The 21,290-nt window shown below is 42.3% G+C and overlaps 2 protein-coding genes across 3 annotated transcripts in view; one reads left to right on the top strand and one right to left on the bottom strand.

The window, feature by feature from the left end:
* The window catches only part of ARG2 (arginase 2), a 30,835-nt gene extending 29,560 nt beyond the window's left edge, over positions 1–1,275 (top strand). Inside the window, exon 8 of the mRNA XM_004370967.2 lies at positions 809–1,275. Coding sequence (XP_004371024.1) covers positions 809–1,014 — 206 coding nt within the window. The 3' untranslated portion in view covers positions 1,015–1,275. The remainder of the gene's footprint in view (positions 1–808) is intronic.
* On the bottom strand, positions 1,235–20,472 carry VTI1B (vesicle transport through interaction with t-SNAREs 1B). Of its 2 annotated transcripts, XM_004370968.3 has the most exons (6): positions 20,155–20,472; positions 13,911–13,969; positions 10,957–11,148; positions 5,935–6,108; positions 4,251–4,312; positions 1,235–1,564 (listed from the first exon to the last, which is right to left on the bottom strand). In XM_004370968.3, the coding sequence occupies exons 1-6, from the start codon at positions 20,267–20,269 to the stop codon at positions 1,468–1,470; spliced, it is 699 nt and encodes a 232-aa protein (XP_004371025.1). In that variant the 5' UTR covers positions 20,270–20,472; the 3' UTR covers positions 1,235–1,467. The 2 variants fall into 2 exon arrangements, with proteins under 2 accessions (XP_004371025.1, XP_023582079.1); XM_023726311.1 differs by lacking the exon at positions 1,235–1,564 and having other exon boundaries at positions 3,516–4,474; positions 20,155–20,398.
* Between the last annotated feature and the right edge of the window lie 818 nt (positions 20,473–21,290).

Raw genomic sequence — 21,290 nt, forward strand, 5'->3', positions numbered from 1 at the left:
GGTTCTTCTGGCCTAATCGTTTCTTCCCCTCAGCCTGCTCCAAGTCAAAGGAACAGTGCTGAGAACTTTGGCACAGCATTTCTGAAGTTACCAAACCCTTACAGAAGGTAACTAGAGTCCAAGATTAAACAATCTGGACATTACTATGATGAAGACTTCCCTTAACCAAGATACCAGGTCTGTTTGCTGGGAGACATAAACATGGTCAGACCTTAGAACCTGCCCTCAGAGGTCAGACTTGCAGGGAATGACAGTAAGGTTTGCAGGAGTAACTATACTAAAGGGTACGTGGTGTGGTTCCTTAAGAGCTAGAGATACTGCATTAAGAGTTCAAAAGTGGGAACAGAGCTCTGGCTAGTGAGAAGTGGGAGATTGTCCCTGCCTTAATATTTCACCTAATTCTAGACAGGTACATCTGGAAGGTTCTAAGTCACACTGGAAACAGCACACATTTTCCCAACAGGCAAGTTGGAAACGCCTTTATCTCCTCTTTCCCAAAAGCCCTTTCCTTATCCTTATCCTTATCCTATCCAGAAGGCCTGACAGCTGTGCCTGTTAGTTGAACTGGGATAATTCATTTCATTACCTTAAAGGTTTCTCTCCAACCCTACTCTCTACTATACCTATGCTGTAACTCAAATTCATAACCAACAGGATGAGGCGGAAGGGACTTCCTGACTGGATAATTTATAGTAGAAAACGACTGTTGTTTTTTTACCTTGATTTGTTCTCCCTGTCCAGGTGGGACCTTCACTGAAGGTAGCAGCTAGGGAATTTTCTGAGTGTTTTTCATACTTTGTTCTTTCAGGGTTGCTGTCAGCACTGGATCTTGTTGAAGTCAATCCTCAGCTGGCCACTTCAGAGGAAGAGGTGAAGGCTACAGCTGGCCTGGCAGTGGATGTGATTGCTTCAAGTTTTGGTCAGACAAGGGAAGGAGGGCACATTGTCTATGACCAACTTCCTACTCCCAGTTCACCAGATGAATCAGAAGGCAAAGAACGTGTGAGAATTTAGAAAATACTGTGTGCTGAAGTGTTTCACAATGGGCATTCCAGAGGCATTTGAGGGGACAGATACTAAATGGTTGGCCAGGTCAATACTGCCTTAATGAGAACATTTGTGTACTCTCATAATTGTAGTTTCTCCTCTCCATTTTAGTGACCAATAATATGACTGTAAATGTATATGCTTTTTGCAGTTCACAGGATGTTGATACATTGGAGTACTATGTAAATTTAAAGAAGTCATAAACAACATTTAGTACACCTTGGTATATCATTCTGGTCTTATTGATGTTCCTTCACATTTAAGTGGTTTTCCGTCTTCCCTCCCTCCTCCCACAGTTTGGCTGTAGAGTGCATCCTTGAAATGTTAGCCCACAGCAGCAATTCGTTTATTCCATGCCCCTAATATCACTCATTCACAGGGTCAAAGTTCTGGTCCACAAATCCTTCTCTGTAAGGAAGTTCAATGCCTGTGAAAGAATTTGTAATAAACCAGGCCTCCCAAGATGGCGAGCTCCAGTAAGATGACAATGGAAAGCAGCAGCTTATTGGTCACCACTCTATAAAGAGAAGCAAAATGGGGGAGAAGTCAGAACAACCTTGTTTCTTTCCATTTGTAATTCTATGGGGTTTGACCTAGGGCCAAGGATGGATAGGTAGGTTGAGTTTTTGATTATACAGTCACTTAGCAATGACTACTTATAAAGGTCTTTAGTAGGTAAGTGAAAACTTGTAAGCTTCTTTAGCTGTAACTTAGGGATAATGCTACCTACCTCACAAACGCTGAAAACTAGCAAAACAGATACCAAAGCATAAAAATAGTTTTTTGATTCTAGAATGCCTTCAATAGTAGCTACTCCCTTAATTTAATAGATTTTCTGAAGAAGAAGTGAAGGAGAAAAAAATACTAAATATACATATTAAAAATACCACTTCTGAAGTCAGGGTGACACTTAAATTCAAAACAGAATATCATTATCTAGCTATATTGAATCGCACCAGTGACATACTACAGCCCTGAGCATAAGTTGGGAGAAGGGTTTGGGGCAGACTCTCCAGTGTCAAAGTCCAGCTCAGGGATGGGTCCTGCTTTAGGAAAAGTAATTAGAAGCTTAGTTGTGCCTTTTAACGCCTTGTAAACTCCCTACCCTTCTTATTCTCTCCTCCTATCAACCCAAATGGATATCTCTATTATAAAGGTAGTATGTTGTTGTTAGTTGCAATCAAGTTGATTCTGACTCATGGCAATCCTATGTGTTACAGAGTAGAACTACTCCATAGTGTTTTCTTAGCTGTAATCTTAATGGATGCAGATCACCAGGCCTATCTTCTGCAGTACCACTGGGTAGGTTTGAATTACTAACCTTTAGGTTAGTAGTTGAAAGTAAACTGTTGGCGCCACCTAGGGACCTTAAAGGCAGTATGAAACCTGTTGCTGTTGAGTCGATTACAACTCAGTGACCCTACAGAACAGAGCAGAACTGCCCCGTAGGGTTTCTAAGGAGTGGTGGGTAGATTCAAACTGCTGACCGTTTTTTTTTTCCTATACAAAAATTTATACGTACATTGTTATGTGACTCTAATTGCTCTCCCCATACTGTGACAGCACATTACTCCTTTCCACCCGATTCCCCATGTCCATTCAACCAGCTCCTAACCCTCTCTGCCTTTCCATCTCACCTCCAGACAGAAGCTGCCCGTTTAGTCTCTTGTATCCACTTGAGCTAAGAGACACACTCCTCACGAGTATCACTTTATGTCCCACAGTCCAGTCCAATCCCTGTCTGAAGAGTTGGCCTCGGAAACTGTTTGAGTTCTGGGGTGATAGAGAATCCAGGGGCCATGCTTTCCGGGGCTCCTCCAGTCTCAGTCAAACCATTAACTCTGGTCTTCTTACTAGAATTTGAGTTCTGCACCCCACCTTTCTCCTGCTCCATCTGGGCCTCTCTGTTGTGTTCCCTGTCAGGGCGGTCATTGCTGCTAGCTGCGCACCATCTAATTCTTCTGGTCTCAGGCTGATGAAGCCTCTGGTTTATGTGGCCCTTCCTGTCTCTTGGGCTAATACTTCCTTGTGTCTTTGGTGTTCTTCATTCTCCTTTACTCCAGGTGGTTGGGACCAATTGATGCATCTTAGATGGCTGCTCGCAAGCTTTTAAGACCCAAGACGCCAGTCACCAAAGTAGGATGCAGAACATTTTCTTAATAAGCTTTGTTATGCCAGTTGACCTAGATGTCCCCTGAAAACATGGTCCCCAGACCCCTACCCCTGCTACTCTGTCCCTCAAAGTCAAACTGCTGACCTTTTTGTTAGCAGCCGAGCTCTTAACCACTATGCCACCAAGGCTCCAAAGGTAGTATAAACCCACTGCTGTTGAGTCAATTCCGACTCATAGTGACCCCACAGGACAGAGCAGAACTGCCCTGTAGGGTTTCCAAGGAGTGGCTGGTGGATCTGAGCTGCCGACCTTTTGGTTAGCAGCCAAGCTCTTGACCCACTGAGCTCCAAAGGTAGTATAGGAACTTTCTTTTTTGTTAACACAAGAATCCTATCTCTGGTTCCTATGTTTGCTCTAAATTGAAGTTTTCTTTGTCTTCTACAAGGAATTTGACCACTGTTTAGGAAAATTCCATCCACTTCTGCTAGTTCTGTGACTCAGTTGTAGTTTGTTTTATGCCAGGATACCTGTGGTCAAGATAATGCACACTACCCCACTTAGCCTCACCTTTAGCCTCAGTGACATTACCTCCCTTTTGCCCCTGGTTTTGCTGCAGTTAGCACTTAATTCAAGGTTTTTTTTTAAAGTCAACTTTTTGCTAACAAGACTAGAACTACCAGTAAGACGTTAATTCCCATAAAGAGCAAACAGTGCCAAAAGCAAGCAGTAGCAATAAACATAGTTTTTACAAATGTATTATTTCAAGGAACATAAAAGCTCTATTACTCCCACACGCTGTCTTCTCTAAGGAATGGAAGTCCTTTCAGTGAGTAAATTTTCCATGGGGGCGTATTCAGAGCAGTATATACTTTTAACAAAGGATTCTGTCCAGGATTACTTAACTATACAAGACCCTATTCCATACTTTATTTCTTATGATCTGCTGGGTAGTAATGAGTATAGGGAGACTGTGTGGCATCAACGGCTGAGGTGTTTTGTAAGTCACTATTATAAGCTCTGGCATTCTTGGATGAAAGCCATTAAGAGTTAAAAGAAATTAATTTTGTGACTCTTTATTTTTAAAACTTACTTTCTGGACATTGACCGGAGAATCTTTCGACTTTTGCTCAAGTTTTCACTTGTGTTTACCAGCTGAGAAGAGAAAATGACAATTATTTCCCCTTCTTTCAAGAGTACACACTGTAGAATGTGAACATTCCGAAAATGACAAATGGGCATAAAGGGGTATACCTTGAAAAACTCCACGAAATAAAATCAATTTAAATGATGGCTTCTGAGTGTAAGCAGAAAAGACTGGAAATGACAAGACACAATACTACTCATTAAGAAGAGTCGGGAATCATTATATCCCGACTGCTCTGGGGGATTTCTGGGACTGAGCTAATCCTTCGCCTTGGCTACTCAAGTATACCAGCCTGTGACTGTAAAGCAACTTTGAGCAACTTAAGATTTGAATTTAATCAGCCAAACTCCAGGAGAGGCTCTTAAGTTTGTATTTGCTTTTATAGGCTTGTGGATTTCCACTTTTGTGATCTGGTTCTTTTTTAACTCCCTTTACCTCTTTAAGAGGCACTTATATTGAATTGTGAAAGCAATTAACCCTCATTGACCTTTCCCTTTTGGCTGTTATTAATCTAGATAGCTGGAGGATGAGTTAAAGGATGTCATCTGCCCTTTTCCTATTCCCCAGGGGCCTTGGCAAACTAATCTCTTGGCCCATTCTTGGCTTTTAAATTCAACCTATCCACCTGGAAATGTTTAAAAAAAAGCATAATCTGTAACCAAGTTGCATTTACTTTAGCTTGTCTTCAGTTTAGTGCTTCATTGTGGACTTTCAATGAGGAGGGAAGGGTACCACTCTGATTTAAGTATGCAGAATTGCAGTTATTCAGATATACGAGAAATTCTCAAATCCCCACACTGAGCTGGTATTTTCCCACCCTAGTCTTGGCCATAGTGTCTGCTATTCAGCTTGATTTACCTTGTGCTATTAACACAGCATCCCACTGACCAGTTGCACTATTTTTTAAATTCCTATGCAGAGTAACTCATTTATGGAAAGGAAGAAATGAGTTCTGTTTTTCAGAAGCTCTCAGCGTGATAGTAGATTAGATGCTCCCCGAGCAGCCAACAGTTGGCCTAAGAATTTCTGTTTTCTTCCAAGAATGATCTAGCTTACCTTAGGTAATAGTAAAGGTTATAGTCCAGGATTAAATCTCTACAGCTTTCCAGTGATACTATTTTATGACATGTGAAAAATACTCTTGGCTCTACATGACAAAGGCTAGGGTCTTATAAGTAGACGATGCTTTCAAAAGAATAGCATTAATATTCAATAGATGTATGAGAAAAAAAACCAAAAGACCCAAGTCGGTGGCTCTGAAATCTATGTGTCTTTTGACATATTATTATTCTCTTGCCAATGAGAGGTAATACAGGAATTAATAAAAGGATGGAGTGGCTGCAATTTCATATTTAGATGACAATCTTCAATAAGTGCAGAAGTCAGGTTTCTTCAGTCTTTTCTCCCCCGCATTAAAACAAAATTTCCAATGACCTCTAAATCCTAGGGGTAAAACTACTTCTAAAGGGGACCTCCCCTCAGTCAAGCTAACTAAAAATTGAGAAAAGCATAAGAACGTAAATAACGGTCATTCCCTGAAGTCAGAACTGCTATAGCTTCTGGTCTTGGGATATAGTAGGCTCACCTACTTTCCCCACTCTTGCCCCTTCCCCCAACTGCCCAGACTCACTCTACTCTTGGTACGTTCCAACTGGTCTCGTTGCTCTCCCAGCTCTGCTATGATTTCTGAGCCAATCTGGTCAGTCTCTGTGGCAATCCGATGAGAACGCTCAATACTCTGGCTGGCCTGGTTCAGGCTGTCAGTGCCTTGCAGAAGCAATGCCCTTTGAGACTGCAGCCGATTCTGACAGGAATATGAAAGGGAAATGTTAGACATCTATTTATAAATTCATCGACAACACATTCCTTATGACCTTGTGTAAGAAGAAACATTGTGTTGTTAGCTGTCATCAAGTCGATTCTGACTCATGGCAACCCCATATGTGCAGAGTAGAAATGCTTCATAGGATTTTCAAGTTCAGGAGGCAGATCACCAGGCCTGTCTCCTAGGGCGCCTCTGGGTGGGTCTGAACTGCCAGCTTTTCAGTTAGTAGTCGAGTGATTAACTGTTTGTGCCGCGCAGGGACTCCAAAAAACGGATATAGTGAGCAGTAACTTTCATTACTATTGAAGAATATCAAAACTGCTAATGAAATACAAGCTCCTGTTCAAAGTCACAGACTACAGCAGAACTTGGAATTCAATCAACAGGATCACAATACCTTCCACGCCACTGTTTATTACACTTAAGAAAGGAGGATTAAAAAGCACTGGAGCATTTTTCCTGTCGTCTGTGATACATCTGAACTGGAGAGAGTGCCTTCTAGAGTAGCAGTGGCTCAGAATTGGGGCGCAGGAGCTACTTGAAAATGCACATACCCTATAACTTTGGTAGCACTGTAAGCAAACCAACTGAACTCTGCAACCCTATAAATAGATTAATCCCCTAATGATTCCCACCTGACTGGTACTGAGGATTGAGGTGCCAGGAATAAGCTATTCTTTTTCAGCACACAAAGGAGTCACTTAGAAGTCTGAGGCACTACCACATTCTGGACAAAAAGAAAACACAGTGGGGCTACCCTCTTGGTAAGCCCCAGAAGAATTTCACCTGTGTCCAAATAAAAAACTTCTTAGTTGTTACATTGGTGATTTGCTATCTGGGGCCTAAGTCATCTTCCCCAGCCACTCTAATTTCTCCAGTGCCCTAATTTTCTAAAGCCCCAGCGAAGTTTTACTCCACCTATAATCTTAAGCATAGATAGCATAAGGACAGGCCAGAATTAATAGCCATCGACAGAAATGAATGCTGCTCTAACGTAGGTATTCAAAGCACAATTTAACAAACAAACAAAAACAAAGGGCCCAGCTCACAGAGGCCTACTACCAAGCAGGTGAGTACTAGCACAAGGGTACCACCATCAAGAAACCAAAAGATGGGTGTCCAGATCAGAAGTAACAAGAAGTTTTTTTACTTGATAAATGGTATGTTGGCCAGTGGATCAGGAAACCACTAAATGAAGTTCAAATAAACCACAGCTTAAAGGAAGCACAAAAAAAAAGGTTTTAAAAAAGATGCAAAATTCCCACTGATTAGCCTAAAGAAAGGGCAGAAAAAGATCACATAAATCAACTCCAGACAGATGTGGAACAACAAATCTACTGAACATGGTACATGTATCTATTTTTTAAATAATTTCTGAAACTAGTAATTTAAAAGCAAAATGACTGTCTGGATTTATCGCCCTGGCTTTTTTTTTTTTTTTAGGGTAACAAGACGAAAGTCACTTTTATAGATCTCACTTGAAAAGCTCCACCTGTCTGCTTTTCCCAGTTTCTCTTCACAAGTCATGTTATCTCAACTTCTCATCTGTGACAGCATTCTGTGAATCCTTTGAAATTTCTTCATCATTCTCAAATACTCTAGTTTTGACATCAGCAACATTAGGCCAGTATCATTCTGAATGCCCCTTAAACTATAATTAGGATGCATCATGAAATAGGATTTGTTTGTTTAAAACTGTATTACTAGTCTTCTACTATACTCAGCCTATACTTGTGGGCCCCCTTCCACTTCTCTTCCATGCTACTTGCCAGGCCATTTCTAGTTTGTACTGTTGAATATAAGCTACATTAAATTTAAAGCTCACGAAATTTTATTTTATTCCTTTAACTATCCAGCTTCTCTAGATGGTTTCAGAATACAAACTTTTTTTTTTAATTTCCATAATTTTTAATTAATTAACTTGGCCTTGAAACATGTAGTAAACAAGAATATAAATATGTCATACAATAATTCCTTACTTGGCAATAAAACATATTATAAATTAAAAAAAATATGTCATACAACAATTCTTTAACTGGCAATAAAACATATTAATTATAGTTGAACATGATACCACACAGGGTATAGAAGCCCCTGGATTTCTGCTCATTTTTGGAGAAGACAGAAGCAAAAGGTCTCTCTGACTCTCTGTGTAAAGACTGAAAAGCCTGCTGAGATACTGCTCACCACAACCGACCTCGCACCCTAGCTATGGGAGACCCCCTCTGAATTCGAGGGGTAGTCAAGCCTCCTCCCTGAGACCACTAGTTAAAAGTAAAAGCCTGAAATCTAAAGATTTAGACTCTAATATTTAAACTATCATTGTAATTGTTAATTTTGATTCTCCAATGCTAAATGAATGTCTTGAAGCCTTACTTTTGTGCATTTCCTTGACTACCTTGCAGTAAACTAAATGAATGTATGCATGCCAAACCCGAACATTATTTATTTATTTATTTGTTTGTTTGTTTATTGATTGACTGATTATACTTCAGGTGAAGGCTTACAGAACAAATAGTTTCTCATGAAACTGAAGTACACGTTGTTTTATGACATTGGTTAACAACCCCACAACGTATCAATCCTCTAACTTCTCAACTTTCTTTTTGCTGTTGTTGAAAATACAGAGAGTCAAAGATACACCCTTTCAAAAATTTCTACATGCACAGTTCAGAGACACTGACTACACTCTTCAAATTGTGCTGTTATTCTCACTTAAGATAAAGGCTTACAGAATAAAATAGTTTGTCATTTAACAGTTACTACAAATGTTGCCCTATGACAATGGTTAACAATCTCACAACACATCAACAATATCCTTACTCAACCCTGGGTTCCCTATCACCAGCTTCCTTGTCCCCTTCTGCTTTCTGGCCCTTGTCACTGGACTCCTGTACCTCGTTAGTCTCATTTGGTTTTACGGGGCTGTCCACTCCCAGGCTGAACAGTGAACCTCGGAGGTAACTTCACCACTGAGCTAAACGGGTGTCTGGGGGCCATACTCTCGAGGTTTCTCCAGTCTCCTTTAGGCCAGTAAATCTGGTCTTTTTTTTGTGAGTTAGAATTATGCTCTACATCCTTCTCCAGCTCTGTCCAGAACCCTCTGTTGTGATCCTGGTCAGAGCAGTCAGTGGTGGTAGCCGGGCACCATCTAGCTGTACTGGACTCAGTCCGGTGGAGGCCTTGGTAGCTGTGGACAATTAGTCCTTCGGACTAATCTTTTCCTTGTATCTTGTTCTCTTCATTCTCCCTTGCTCCCAGAATACAAACTTTTGATCAGTCAGTCCAGTTTTATAAATTAGAATACTGAAGGCTAGAGAGGTATCTGGCTCACTTTCCATTGCAACAGAGTGTCTCTTTCCATATATGAAACATTCTGTATTCTCTGGGTTGCTCAGTAATCTTGATATGAATGTAAAGGAAAGCTTGAGTTAATTTTGTAACAACACTCCGATCTCAAGTTCAGGTTACATGAATCTTGTGTCAGCTGGGAAGGTGGAAACAAGCCAGTAGTTTGGTCTGCTCCTTTCTCTCATCAGGGCATATGCTAAAACCTAAAAGCTCCACAAGGACACAGACCTCATTAGTCCAAGTGCCTTGCATCGTGCCTAGCATGCCAAGGGGAGAAGCATTTAGTGTTAACCTCTTGAAGGTCACTTTCTGTTACAAAGGAGCTAAAGAGCAGACAATAGAATATCCAAACAGTAAACACATTTTTAGAACTAAAAGTCCAGTGAACTTGCTTGGATAGATCCAACATTCAAAATAGAAATTATAAAATACCACCTACGATAGGAATGTCTAGGGATTAATAAGAACATACGAAGTTATAATACAAAATAAAATACCATCTACAATAAAACCAAATCTATAAAAGCTCTAGAAATTAACAAGAATATGCAAGACCTTTAGGGAGAAAAAATTTAAACTTATCAAAAGGCAAAATAAAATAATTGACTAAATGGTGAGGTATAGCAGTTTTGGAGCCCTGGTGGTGCAGTGGTTAAGAGCTTGGCTGCTAATCAAACAGTCAACAGTTCGAATCCACCAGCCACTCTTTGGAAACCCTATGGTGCAGTTTTACTTTGTCCTATAGGGTCACTATGAGTTGGAATCGACTTGACGGCAACAGCTGTTTGTTTATACCATGTTCATGAATGGGACAATTTAACATGGTAAGAATGTGACTCCTTACCAGGTTACTCCATACATTTAATGCATTTCCAATTAAAAAGCTAACTGAATTTTTTGGGGGGAAACTTGAGCAACTGATTCTAAAATTTATATGAAGGAATAAAAACCCAAGAAGAAAAGGAAACTTGGATCAATGGGTCAGAATACAGAGCCCAGATATAATAATGGGTAACACTTGCATAGGACTATATACCAGGCAGTTTTATGAATACATACACACATACATGTTGTTGCTGCTAGGTGTGGTCAAGTCACTTATAGTGACCTCACAGTGACCCTATGTACAAAAGAATGAAATCACTGCCCAGTCCTGTCCCATCCTCACAATCGATGCTATGTTTGAGCCCACTGTTGCAGCCACTGTGTCAATCCATGCTGTAGAGGGTCTTCCACACACAGAGACACCCACACACACACACGCAGACACTTTGAAAGGATACAAAGAAATCTAAATAAGCATACAGTTTGGAAAGAACTGCATTAAATACAGTTGAGTGGGTGCCCAGTGGGAGGAGGGATACAGGAAAGGATAAGGGGGAGAAACAAAACAAAAGTTTAGTATGAACTCATAACATGATATCCACAATATGGTTAATTCTTATCCCACAAGCCCTTAAAGAGGAAAAAGCTTACCATGTGCTCATTCTCCACAGCATATGTGCTGTATTTCGTGTCTCCTCGGCTCCCAGGTGTGGCTGTCAAAGGTGTGCTTCCTACCTCCCTGTGTAATTTGGCAAGGTCCTTCCGGTAGGTTCGAAGTTTGGACATCATGGGGTTACGGAAAGATAGGGGTGCATAACGTAGTTCCTCTTCCATTTCTGCCAGCTGGGAAAGCAGAAAATAGCAGTAGATTGGCCTGGCTCTTCTCTCATCTGGGCATATGCCTAGTTTGGACTAATCAAACACAGACTACCCCAAATAAGTACTTAATCATAAGCTCTATGAGGGCAGGGGTCACATCTGACACGTTCACTTCATTATTCCTAGTATCTGGTACAGTGTCTAGCAAGCATAGAGCAGACATTAAAAAAATGTGGTAAATAAATGCAAAAGCTAACAAGCACCTTGTACCTCATAAAACATTTTTATATACATTCTGTCATTTAATCCTCAATAACTCTATCTAAGGTAGGAAATACTATCTCCATTTCATATATAACTTAAAGAGACTTGCTCAAGATCACACAAGAGAGGAGTCAGGACTCAAAAACTTCAAACTCTCGGCTCTTTAATATCCTAACCTTGTAGCCTGGTATGGTTTAATGCAGCTGTCAAGCAGCACTTTGAGGTCCAAGGTACTAGAAACAATAAGGTCTGACATCAGGCTTCTTCCCTTCTTCCTCCTCTTTCTGAAAATCAACTATGTCTGTCTCAGTGTCAGAGATACCAGGGGCCCAGATCAGGCTGGTCTGGGGAATCAAATTTCCATTTTTCTAGAATAAGTAAAGTGTAATACCTAGAGATGTTCACAAAAGGTCCTGAATTACTTTCATCTGCCTGAGATGGCTAGGGTACGATTGATTAATTTTGCTAAATTCATAGGAAAAAAGTATCTGAGCACCAAACAAATAAATTGACATTAGCTAAAACGGTTTTAAAAATGTTACCAAGACGTTAACTGAAAGAGGACTGGTGACATAACAGACATCATTCTCATGCCCAAGCAGTGCGATGAATCGTTTTTGTATGGCATTTTCTTGCCAGGGTCTTGTAATTCCCACAAAATGACTGGGTGGGACTATGCAAATAAGGTGCTTGTGGCCCACCAAGGGGATTGGAAAGCTTGCTAACAAAGCAAATAAGGTGCATGGAACACTGTGGGGGTGGGAACATGCACATAAGGTATATGAAACCCTAATGAGGGGACTGGTCAGTTCTGCCATTTCGCTGGGCTTAAAATGAGCCAATCCCAGAGCAGGGGAGGGGACCTCACTACTACCAAGAAGATGAGATGGGAGCAGAGTGTGTCTGTTGGACCCGGGGTCCCTGCACTGAGAACCTCCTAGACCCAGGAGACAGAGAGAGCTGTAACACCGGAGACAGTGAGAAGCTGCAGCAAGCATGACAGAATCCAGTGGCAGAGAAATGGCAGCAGCAGAAACAGGAGACTGAGGTGCGATGGTTGCAGGGGCTTCCCAGCCCACCAAGACAGACAGTTACAAAGGGTGTGCCGATCCACAGAGCGAGAGATCTGAGTGCCTTTGGGTCGAGGCTTACTGGTGGAGTAGGGTGCCTCTGGGAGCTAAAGAGCTTAAATCACTTGCCTGAGCAGAGACTAGGCCTGAGCAGGGCCAAGGGCCGGGGGCTGAGAGAGGCCTGTCCTGAGAGAGCCAAGAGGAGCCCTGCATGGCCAAGAGGAACTGAGAGAAGGGAGACTTTGCCTACATGCTTCCTGATCCTGATCTCGAGCTGTTGCCTGCTGATACCGATCCCGAGTTACAACCTGGTACTTCCCTAATAAACCCCATAATTGGGAGTATTGTATGTGAGTTCTGTGGGGCCATTGTTAACAAATTATCAAACACAGCAGAGAAGTAGAGAGTGCTCTGGGAGGGATGGCTGGTGTCAGAATTTATCGAAAAGGTTGGAGGGTGGAGGGTGGAGATATGTTTGACCTCCTCCTCATACCAATCAGCTTTGGAGTGATACTGATGATTCTACCCCCTTGTGAAGTCAGATGAGGAGGTCTGCTGCCACCAAACCATTTTTACAGCCCAGTTGTACACAGGTATAAGAAAAGTTTCTAGCGCTCTCATTACGAAGGAGATATTTTCCACAGTTTGGTGGTGGCTTGGTTCTCCTTAAAAGAGATGTAGAAAAGCTTACCTTCTCAGAACTACATTGGGATAGGGAAGAAGTTCTTCAACATAAGAAGGAAGTCCTCTGGCCTAAAAAGATTGTTTTCTTTTCCGTCTACTCTCAGGCAGCAAAAACCAGGGGCAAGTATTTCTACAGAGTACTACCAGGGGCTTGGATTTTAGCCCCAATTTCTTGAATGAGTTTCCTGAAGCTAGGGCATAAGGAGATGGAGAGAGAAGGACTTCAGCTTCCAAAGGGTTAGGAAAAAAAAAAAATTTTTTTTTTTTTTAAAGTAAAGCCACAGATTAAAAGAGAAGCAGTTGTTAAACTACACTGCAGCCTGGGGCAACTTCCAACAAGCTTTGGGTCCTGGCTGGGAACTCATCCTGTTCATAATACCAATTACAGCTATTGTGCAGTCTTTTAAGAAAAAAGGAATGTAACTAGAACCCCTTTGAGCCACTTTCTGTGACATATCTTAATGGCCAGCTCTTAAAATAAGATTTAAAAAAAGACCTCCCAGGTAAAGGCATGAGAATGTTTTTCTACTGACATCAGGAATACATTATCAAAGATTCATTCTGGAGAGTCTTCAAGTTTTACCCATTTGTTTGTCAACCCCCCTCAACACCCATTCCCATCAACTGGCCTCATTTTGTAAGAAATAATCAAAATCAAGGTCAACAGACAGGAACAGTTAATCTGTGATCAGTTCATATACAGTATTATTTCTGGAAAAGATCAACACTAGATAGAAAAAGAAACAAGAACTTGCTCCCAGTTCTCACCGTTTCATTTGCTTCCTGTTGCTTTTCATCAAAATCTCTGATCAACTTCTTTTTCTCTTCTGGAAAAAAGAGAAGTTTCAAATGCTCATTACCATTTCCATACAGTTGTAGAGGCCATTCCTTCTGCCTAGAATGACCTTACCACTCCTCCCTGGTGAGTAGGAGTACTTAATCACTCCTAAAAGGTATTTGTCAGCTCCCTGAGTAGAGCAAATGGTTAAGTGCTCCACTACTAGTTGAAAGATTGGCAGTTCGAAACCACCCAGAGGCATCTTGAAAGAAAGGCCAAGTGATCGGCTTCTGAAAGGTCACAGCCTTGAACACCCTATCGAGCAGTTCTCCTCTGCACACAGGAGACTGCCGTCAGTCAGAATCTACTCGAGGGCAACTAACAACAACGAAAGGTATTTAAAAACATATGTGAGCTTGTTATCCTGATGACTTGAGGATAAAAAACCAAAGCTGCCATCCAGTCGATTCCGACTCACAGTGACCCTATAGGACAGAGTAAAATTGCCCCATAGGGTTTCCAAGGAGTGGCTGTTGATTTTGAACTGCCAACCTTTTGGTTAGCAGCCAAGCTCTTAACCGCTATACCACCAGGGCTCACTTTGTGCCCAGGGAACAAAGATACCAATGCCTGGGGCAGTCTTGCATAACAACTATCTGGCCCCAAAGGCCAATAAAACCAAATCCATTGCTGTCCAGTTGATTCAACTTGTAGCGACCCTATAGGCCAATAATAATAACAAAATAAGAAAAACAAACCTGTTGCCATCAAGTCAATTTCAACTCATAGCAACCCTACAGGACAGAGTAGAACTGCCCCATAAGGTTTCCAAGGAGTGCCTGGTGGATTCAAACTGCCAACCTTTTGGTTAGCTGCTGTAGCTCTTAACCACTACGCCACCAGGGTTTCCACAGGCCAATAACAGCACCTTATTACAAAACACTATGGGTCAAATTTAACAATTCTCAACCATTTTCCCCCCACCCTAACAGGAGCTAGGCACACTTTCATCAGTAAGATGGTTTAACGATATTTGTTCTCTGAAATCACCTGCCCCTACCTTCACCCTTATTGTACATCATTTCTCTCTATATTAATCCTCATCCATCGTTTTTCTGCAAAACACATTCGAAGCCCACCTACTCTGCTCACTGGGAGGCTACATGGTGTTATGGTGTTTCTCCCACTGGTGGTGGTATAGGAAATGATGTAAACATCACTGAATCGCAGTGAGAAAGTCACTCACCTTTCAAGCCTTCCCATTTTGTTATTTTAGTGCTGCTGTTGTTGCTGGGTGCCATCCAGTCAGTTCTGACTCATAGAGACCCTATGTACAACAGAATGAAACACTGCCCGATTCTGTGCCATCCTCATGATCCTTGTTATGCTTGATCCCAATGTTGTACCCACTGTGTCAATTTATCTCGTTGAGAATCTTCCTCTTTTTTGCTGACCCTCTACTCTACCAAGCATGATGTCCTTCTCCAGGGACTGATCTCTCCTGATAACATGTCCAAAGTACATAGACGTAGTCTTGCCATCCTTGCTTATAAGGAGCATTCTGGTTGTACTTCTTCCAAGACAGATTTGTTCATTCTTTTGGCAGTCCACGGTATATTCAATATTCTTCACCAACACCACAATTTAAAGGCATCAATTCTTCGGTCTTCCTTATTCATCATCTAGCTTTCACATACATATGAGGCGACTGAAAACACCATGGCTTGGGTCAGGTGCACCTTAGTCTTCAAGGTGACATCTTTGCTTTTCAACACTTTAAACAGGTTTTTTTTGCAGCAGACTTGCCCAATGCAATGTGTCTTTGGATTTCTTGACCGCTACTTCCATGGGCGTTCATTGTGGATCCAAGTAAAATGAAATCCTTGACAACTTCAATCTTTTCTTAGGTTATCATGATGTTGCTTATTGGTCCAGCTGTGAAGATTTCTGTTTTCTTTATGTTGAGGTGTACTCCATACTGAAGTCTGTGGTCTTTGATCTTCATCAGTAAGTGCTTCAAGTCCTCTTCATTTTCAGCAAGCAAGGTTGTGGCATCAGCATAATGCAGGTTGTTAATGAGTCTTCCTCTAATCATGATACCCCATTCTTCTTCATGGAGTCCAGCTTCTCGGATTATTTGCTCAGCATACGGATTGAATAGATATGTGAAAGGATACAACCCTGACGCACACCTTTCCTGACTTTAAACCATGCGGTATCCCCTTATTCTGTTTGAACAACTGCCTCTTGATCTATGCACAGGTTCCTCATGAGCAAAATTAAGTGTTCTGGAATTCCCATTCTTCACAACATTATCCATAATTTGTTATGCTCTACACAGTCAAATGCCTCTGCATAGTCAATAAAACATAGGTAAACATCTTTCCGGTATTCTCTGCTTTCAGCCAGGATCCATCTAACAGCAATGATATCCCTGGTTCTTTCCTCTTCTGAATCCGGCCTGAATTTCTGGCAGCTCCCTGACAATATACTGCTGCAGCCACTTTTGAATAATCTTCAGCAAAATTTTACTTGCATGTGATATTATAATACTGTTCAATAATTTCTGCATTTGGTGAGATCATCTTTCTCGGGAATATTTTAGTGCTAGTATGTCTTTAATGGAGCCCTGGTGGTACAGTGGTTAAAGTGCTTGGCTGCTAACCAAATGTTGGCAATTCAAACCTACCAGTCACCCTGCAGGAGAAAGATGCGGCAGTCTGCTTCCGTAAAGATTTACAGCCTTGGAAACCCTATGGGGCAGTTCTACTCTGTCCTGTAGGGTTGCTGTAAGTCAAAATTGACTTGACAGCAGTTGGTTTGCTTTTTTTTGGTTATGTCTTTAATACCTAAAATTTACTAATCTCCCCTTTTAACAAAGAACAGGCTTCAGCTTCAAAGCAACAGCATATAACTAAAACAGCGTTATTTGGCTTCACTGTATTTTTTCTGATCATTTAGAAAAATTACATAGATTTTCCATGTAGTGAGATAAATGAACTACAAACAGAAAACAGCAGAACTGCATACTGTGTAGAATGGGCACCAGAAACAATGAGCCACTTCAAACAACTCTCTCCCCGAGCCCACACACTTTTCTCAACCAGTCACATGTAAATGACTCACTCTGAAATACAGACTCTGTCTGGTTTGGTAAAGTGCAGAGACATAGAATAAAATAGAGGCAGCAAGCTCTGAAAGATGTAGCTAGAGGAAAGCCACCTTTATGTTCAACCAAGGTGAGAATGACTAGCCTTGGCCCCTTTGTTATAGAGGTATCTGGCTTCACCAGGATCTTAAAAATACGTGGTTAATTTGCTTCTGGTGCCCCCCACTGGGGCATTTCTATGACCTGCATCCACTATTAGACCACTATAGAATTTACTTGATTTCATATCATTGAGAGCTAACAGCATCAGATCCCTCTAAGCCTGATTCCTCATCTGGAGTTGTTGAAAGGGTTACAAGAGATACTACATATAACAAGGTCTCAGCAAGTGCCAAGCATAGCAAGGGTTCAGTAACTACCAAGTACCATTGTTTTTGAAAGTAAATCCTTAGGGAAAGAGACTTAGGTATAAAAACAAAATTCACCAAAGAATATGAAGAGAGATGAAATAATTAAAATTCTGCAGTCAGTGAGTAATTGGTGTCTACCAATCTGCTGCATATGGTACTCTACACTGATTATTTTTTCTGTGTTTCCATGTCTTAACTATTGACGTAAAATTATTGAAATTTAAGTGAATTAAAATGAAAAACTTTCAATAATTTTATGACACTAATTTAAAACATGTGGAGACACACCTTCAGGTGCTACAAAACCCAAATGAGAAATACGGCTCTAGACACTTAACGTATTAATTGTATTAAGAATTTTATAGCACTCTGAGGTATTAGGAGCCCTGATGGCACAGTGGTTAAGAGCTTGACTGCTAACCAAAAGGCCGGCAGTTCAAATCCACCAGCCGCTCCTTAGAAACCCTATATGGCAGTTCTACCCTGTCCTATAGGGTAGCTATGAGTTTGAATCGACTCGACGGCAACGGGTTTGGTTTAGGTTTTTTTCTGAGGTATTTGGAGAGACCTCTTCAGATGTTGCAAAACCAAGACTAGAAATTATGGCTGTAGGTGCTTAATATAATATTGAGTTGATAAATAATTATTATAAATACTAAATGGACTGCAAAGCCACACAAACGTCCTAAAACAGGACACTGTGTCTCCCATTCTTCAAAGGCAGAAGCTGAATGAAGACTGTAGTTGGGAAAGTAAAGATCTTTTCTGTTGTTTTAATAGGTGCATATGTCCATTTTAAAAGTAATAAAAATGTGGAAAACACAGTAGAGTAGAAATAAAACCATGCTGTTCCAATACCCAATCAATGATATATTAATATTTTCTTCCCAGCAGTTCGCAGTATTTATACATTCAATCCTTCATGTATATGTGGAATTCCTACTATATGCTAGGCACTGTTCTAGGTGCTTAAGATACAGAAAAAAACAGACAAAATATAGAGCTCATGTTCTAGCTCAGTGGCTTTCAAACTTGAGTGTGCATCAGAAATTCCCTGCAGGGCTGGTAAATACAAATGCCACCTTCTCAGAGAGACCCTTCCCAGACACCCAGGGGTGGATTATCTGATAGGCAAGGTAAGCATAGTGCTTACCACATCATCTGTAGTGAACAATTTCACATCAAAGATGTGATGAAACCCATGTGAAATTGTTTACTACAGACAGATGAGTAAATAAGCACAAGTAAGCCCATGCTTACCTTGCTTACCAGGTCATCCACACCTGCCAGGGACTGTAAATTTAAAATGAGCCTTTGATTCTGCAGGAACGTGCTGTGGGGTTCGGAGAGAGACAGATGCCAGCCATAGCTAGAAGCAGAATCTGTGATGTCGTGAAAAGTGTGAAATTGTTCACTACAGACAATCCGGTAAGCAAGGTAAGCACCACGCTTGCCTTGCCTATTGGATAATCCACCCCTGAAGCCACTCTATTTAAAATTAGTGTTTCCCTCACTATTCCTTTACCCTGCTTTATTTTTCTATACAGCTCTTAATGCTGCCTGTTAATATTACCAACATCTAGGACAGCGCCTCTCAGTAAATATTTGTTAAGCAAATGTATGAATTTCATTCTCATTGTTGACCCCTACTCATGGGGACCCCATGAACAATAGAATCAAATACTGCTCGATGCTACACCATCCCCATGACAGTTTATAGATCAGAGCGTTGTGATCCATAGTGTTTTCATTGGCTAATTTTCAGAAGTAGATCACTAGGCCTTTCCTCCTAGTCTGTCTTAATCTAGAAGCTCCATTGAAACCTGTTCAGCATCAGAGCAACATGCAAGACTCCACTGACAGAAGTGCTTGTGCATGAGGTGTATTGGCTGGGAAATCCAACCTGGGTCTCCTGCATAGAGAATTCTACCACTAAACCACCAACGCCTCACTCATTCTCATCAGAGACACTGAAAACAATATACAAAGTCTTAGCTTTGTTGCCAACAAGACCTATCTGTATCTAGAAGCAAGGAATTCTGGCAAGCTGGGTCTTCCTATGGATTTAACTGGAAAATTCTACTTACATCAGGCAGAGCTTGCAGCAACCTGAATCTTGAAATCAAGGGGCAAGAAACAGTCTAACCAGTCAGCAGTTCACGATAGGCACATGTAAACTCCACAATCTTGGTTTTAAAGACCACCCACGACCCTCCCCCGCAAAAGAACAACAACAAAAACTGCTATTTACCAACTCCCCGAAATAACTATCAAATTTCTGACTCGTCTGCGTTCTTAACCCTTTTTGAGCCACGTATCCTTTGCCAGTCCGATGACAACTACGGACCTCTCTTGAGAATACTTTTAAAATGCATAAAATACATAGAGCTGCAAAAGAAATCAGTTCTACTGAAATACAGGACCACAGATTTAAGAACCACTGTGATCTTAATTGTCACAGTGAAAAAATAAGATGAGACTTTTTTGAAAGGGCCACCAGAAGATCAAGTGGGAGAATCTCAGGGAGATGACACCCTGAGGCCCATTCCTGAGAACGTCTCCGATCCACCTGAAGTGACAGGAGGAATATCCAGGGCGCAAGGTCCCAGCCAGCACCGAGGGCGTGTCTGAGATGGGGAGCAGAAAGAAGAGGGCTCCTCCTCCAAGAGCGCGAGGGGCCGAGTTCCCCACAGGCGCAGCCCGCCCCAGCCTCACCGGTCCCCGCCGTCCCCAGCAGCCGCTCGGGCGCCCCTTGTAGGTACTCATGGAGGCCGCGGAAGATCTCGTGCAGCTTCTCGAAATGCTCTGAGGAGGCGGCGGAGGTGGCCATGCTGCAGGCCGCGCTTGAGCAGCGGTCGCCGATATTCGGGTGCAGGGCCCGCTCCTATCCCGGCAGTCAACCTAACCCCACAGCCATCACGGCGACCACCGCCACCGCCGCCCTGGACTAGGCGCTTCCGGGACCTGCGGCGGGGTCCTCCCGAGCCGGAACGCCCACTCCCTCTTGCCTATCGTCCTGGGAGTGCCAGGCGTGAAAGCCTGACGGAAAATCCAGCGAGCTGCGCAGCTCAGACGGGTGCTGGAGGAGGAACATGCCGCACTGGGACGAACCTCAGTCCCAGAGTCCCGGAAATACCCGGCCCAGGGTTGCGGGGGAGTCACAGTGGAAGGTCCCGAGTAGACCCGTAGGACGGGCAGCACCGCCGCCTGCCTCCCGGGCCCAGCCAGCCAGCGAGGGGTGGGCGCTGCAGTGCATGCCGGGGGCTGTAGTTCGGCGTAGAAAACGCTCCAACCCGGCGTCAAACGTTGTCAGAGGTGGGTGGTTCCGCCAGAGGCCGCTCCTGAGTCGCAGAGTTAGGTATCAAAACGTCTTCTTCAGCGTCGTCTCACTTTACCTGCTGTCCTGCCGCCCTCAGTATACGTCCTGACTAGAATCTTAGCTTTCAACCCTCGAAAGATAGCCAGGCTACGGTCCTTCCTGCCATAGCCGGTAAAGCACTTTTACTGGGCAGGTCAGGTGACTTACTGGCAGCGTCACGCGCTTTCAGAAGTGAACCCGTGGAGTGTGATCCTAAAGTCTGCGCTCAGTCTCTAGCGGCTGGGGTTGCCTAGTGCAGCAGGCTGCCGAGTGCATACGTTCACTCCACAGGTGTTAAGCGAAGGCATTGTGCAGGGATTTGGGCATATGTCGGTGAATAAAACAAATTTACTCTCTACCCTTTAGTACTTTATAATCTGGTGGGGAAGATGGACCCGGCTTCATCAGGTCTCATGTGCCACTAAGTGGAAATTTTAAATATGTTACTGTACTTTCTTGCACTCTATAGGTGTAAGTAAATACTTTATGGTTC

This window comes from Trichechus manatus, unplaced genomic scaffold (genome assembly GCF_000243295.1).
Source record: "Trichechus manatus latirostris isolate Lorelei unplaced genomic scaffold, TriManLat1.0 scaffold00010, whole genome shotgun sequence".
Classification (NCBI taxonomy): Eukaryota; Metazoa; Chordata; class Mammalia; order Sirenia; family Trichechidae; genus Trichechus; species Trichechus manatus.

Bases quoted from the DNA above. Each gene is read 5' to 3' on its own strand.
- VTI1B (XM_004370968.3), bottom strand. From the start codon at position 20,269: ATGGCCACCTCCGCCGCCTCCTCAGAGCATTTCGAGAAGCTGCACGAG. The intron at 11,149-13,910 runs GTGAGAACTGGG...CTGCTTTCCCAG, and splicing joins AACAGGAAGCAAATGAAACG to CTGGCAGAAATGGAAGAGGA. The intron at 6,109-10,956 runs GTAAGCTTTTTC...TATTCCTGTCAG, and splicing joins CTGTGGAGAATGAGCACATG to AATCGGCTGCAGTCTCAAAG.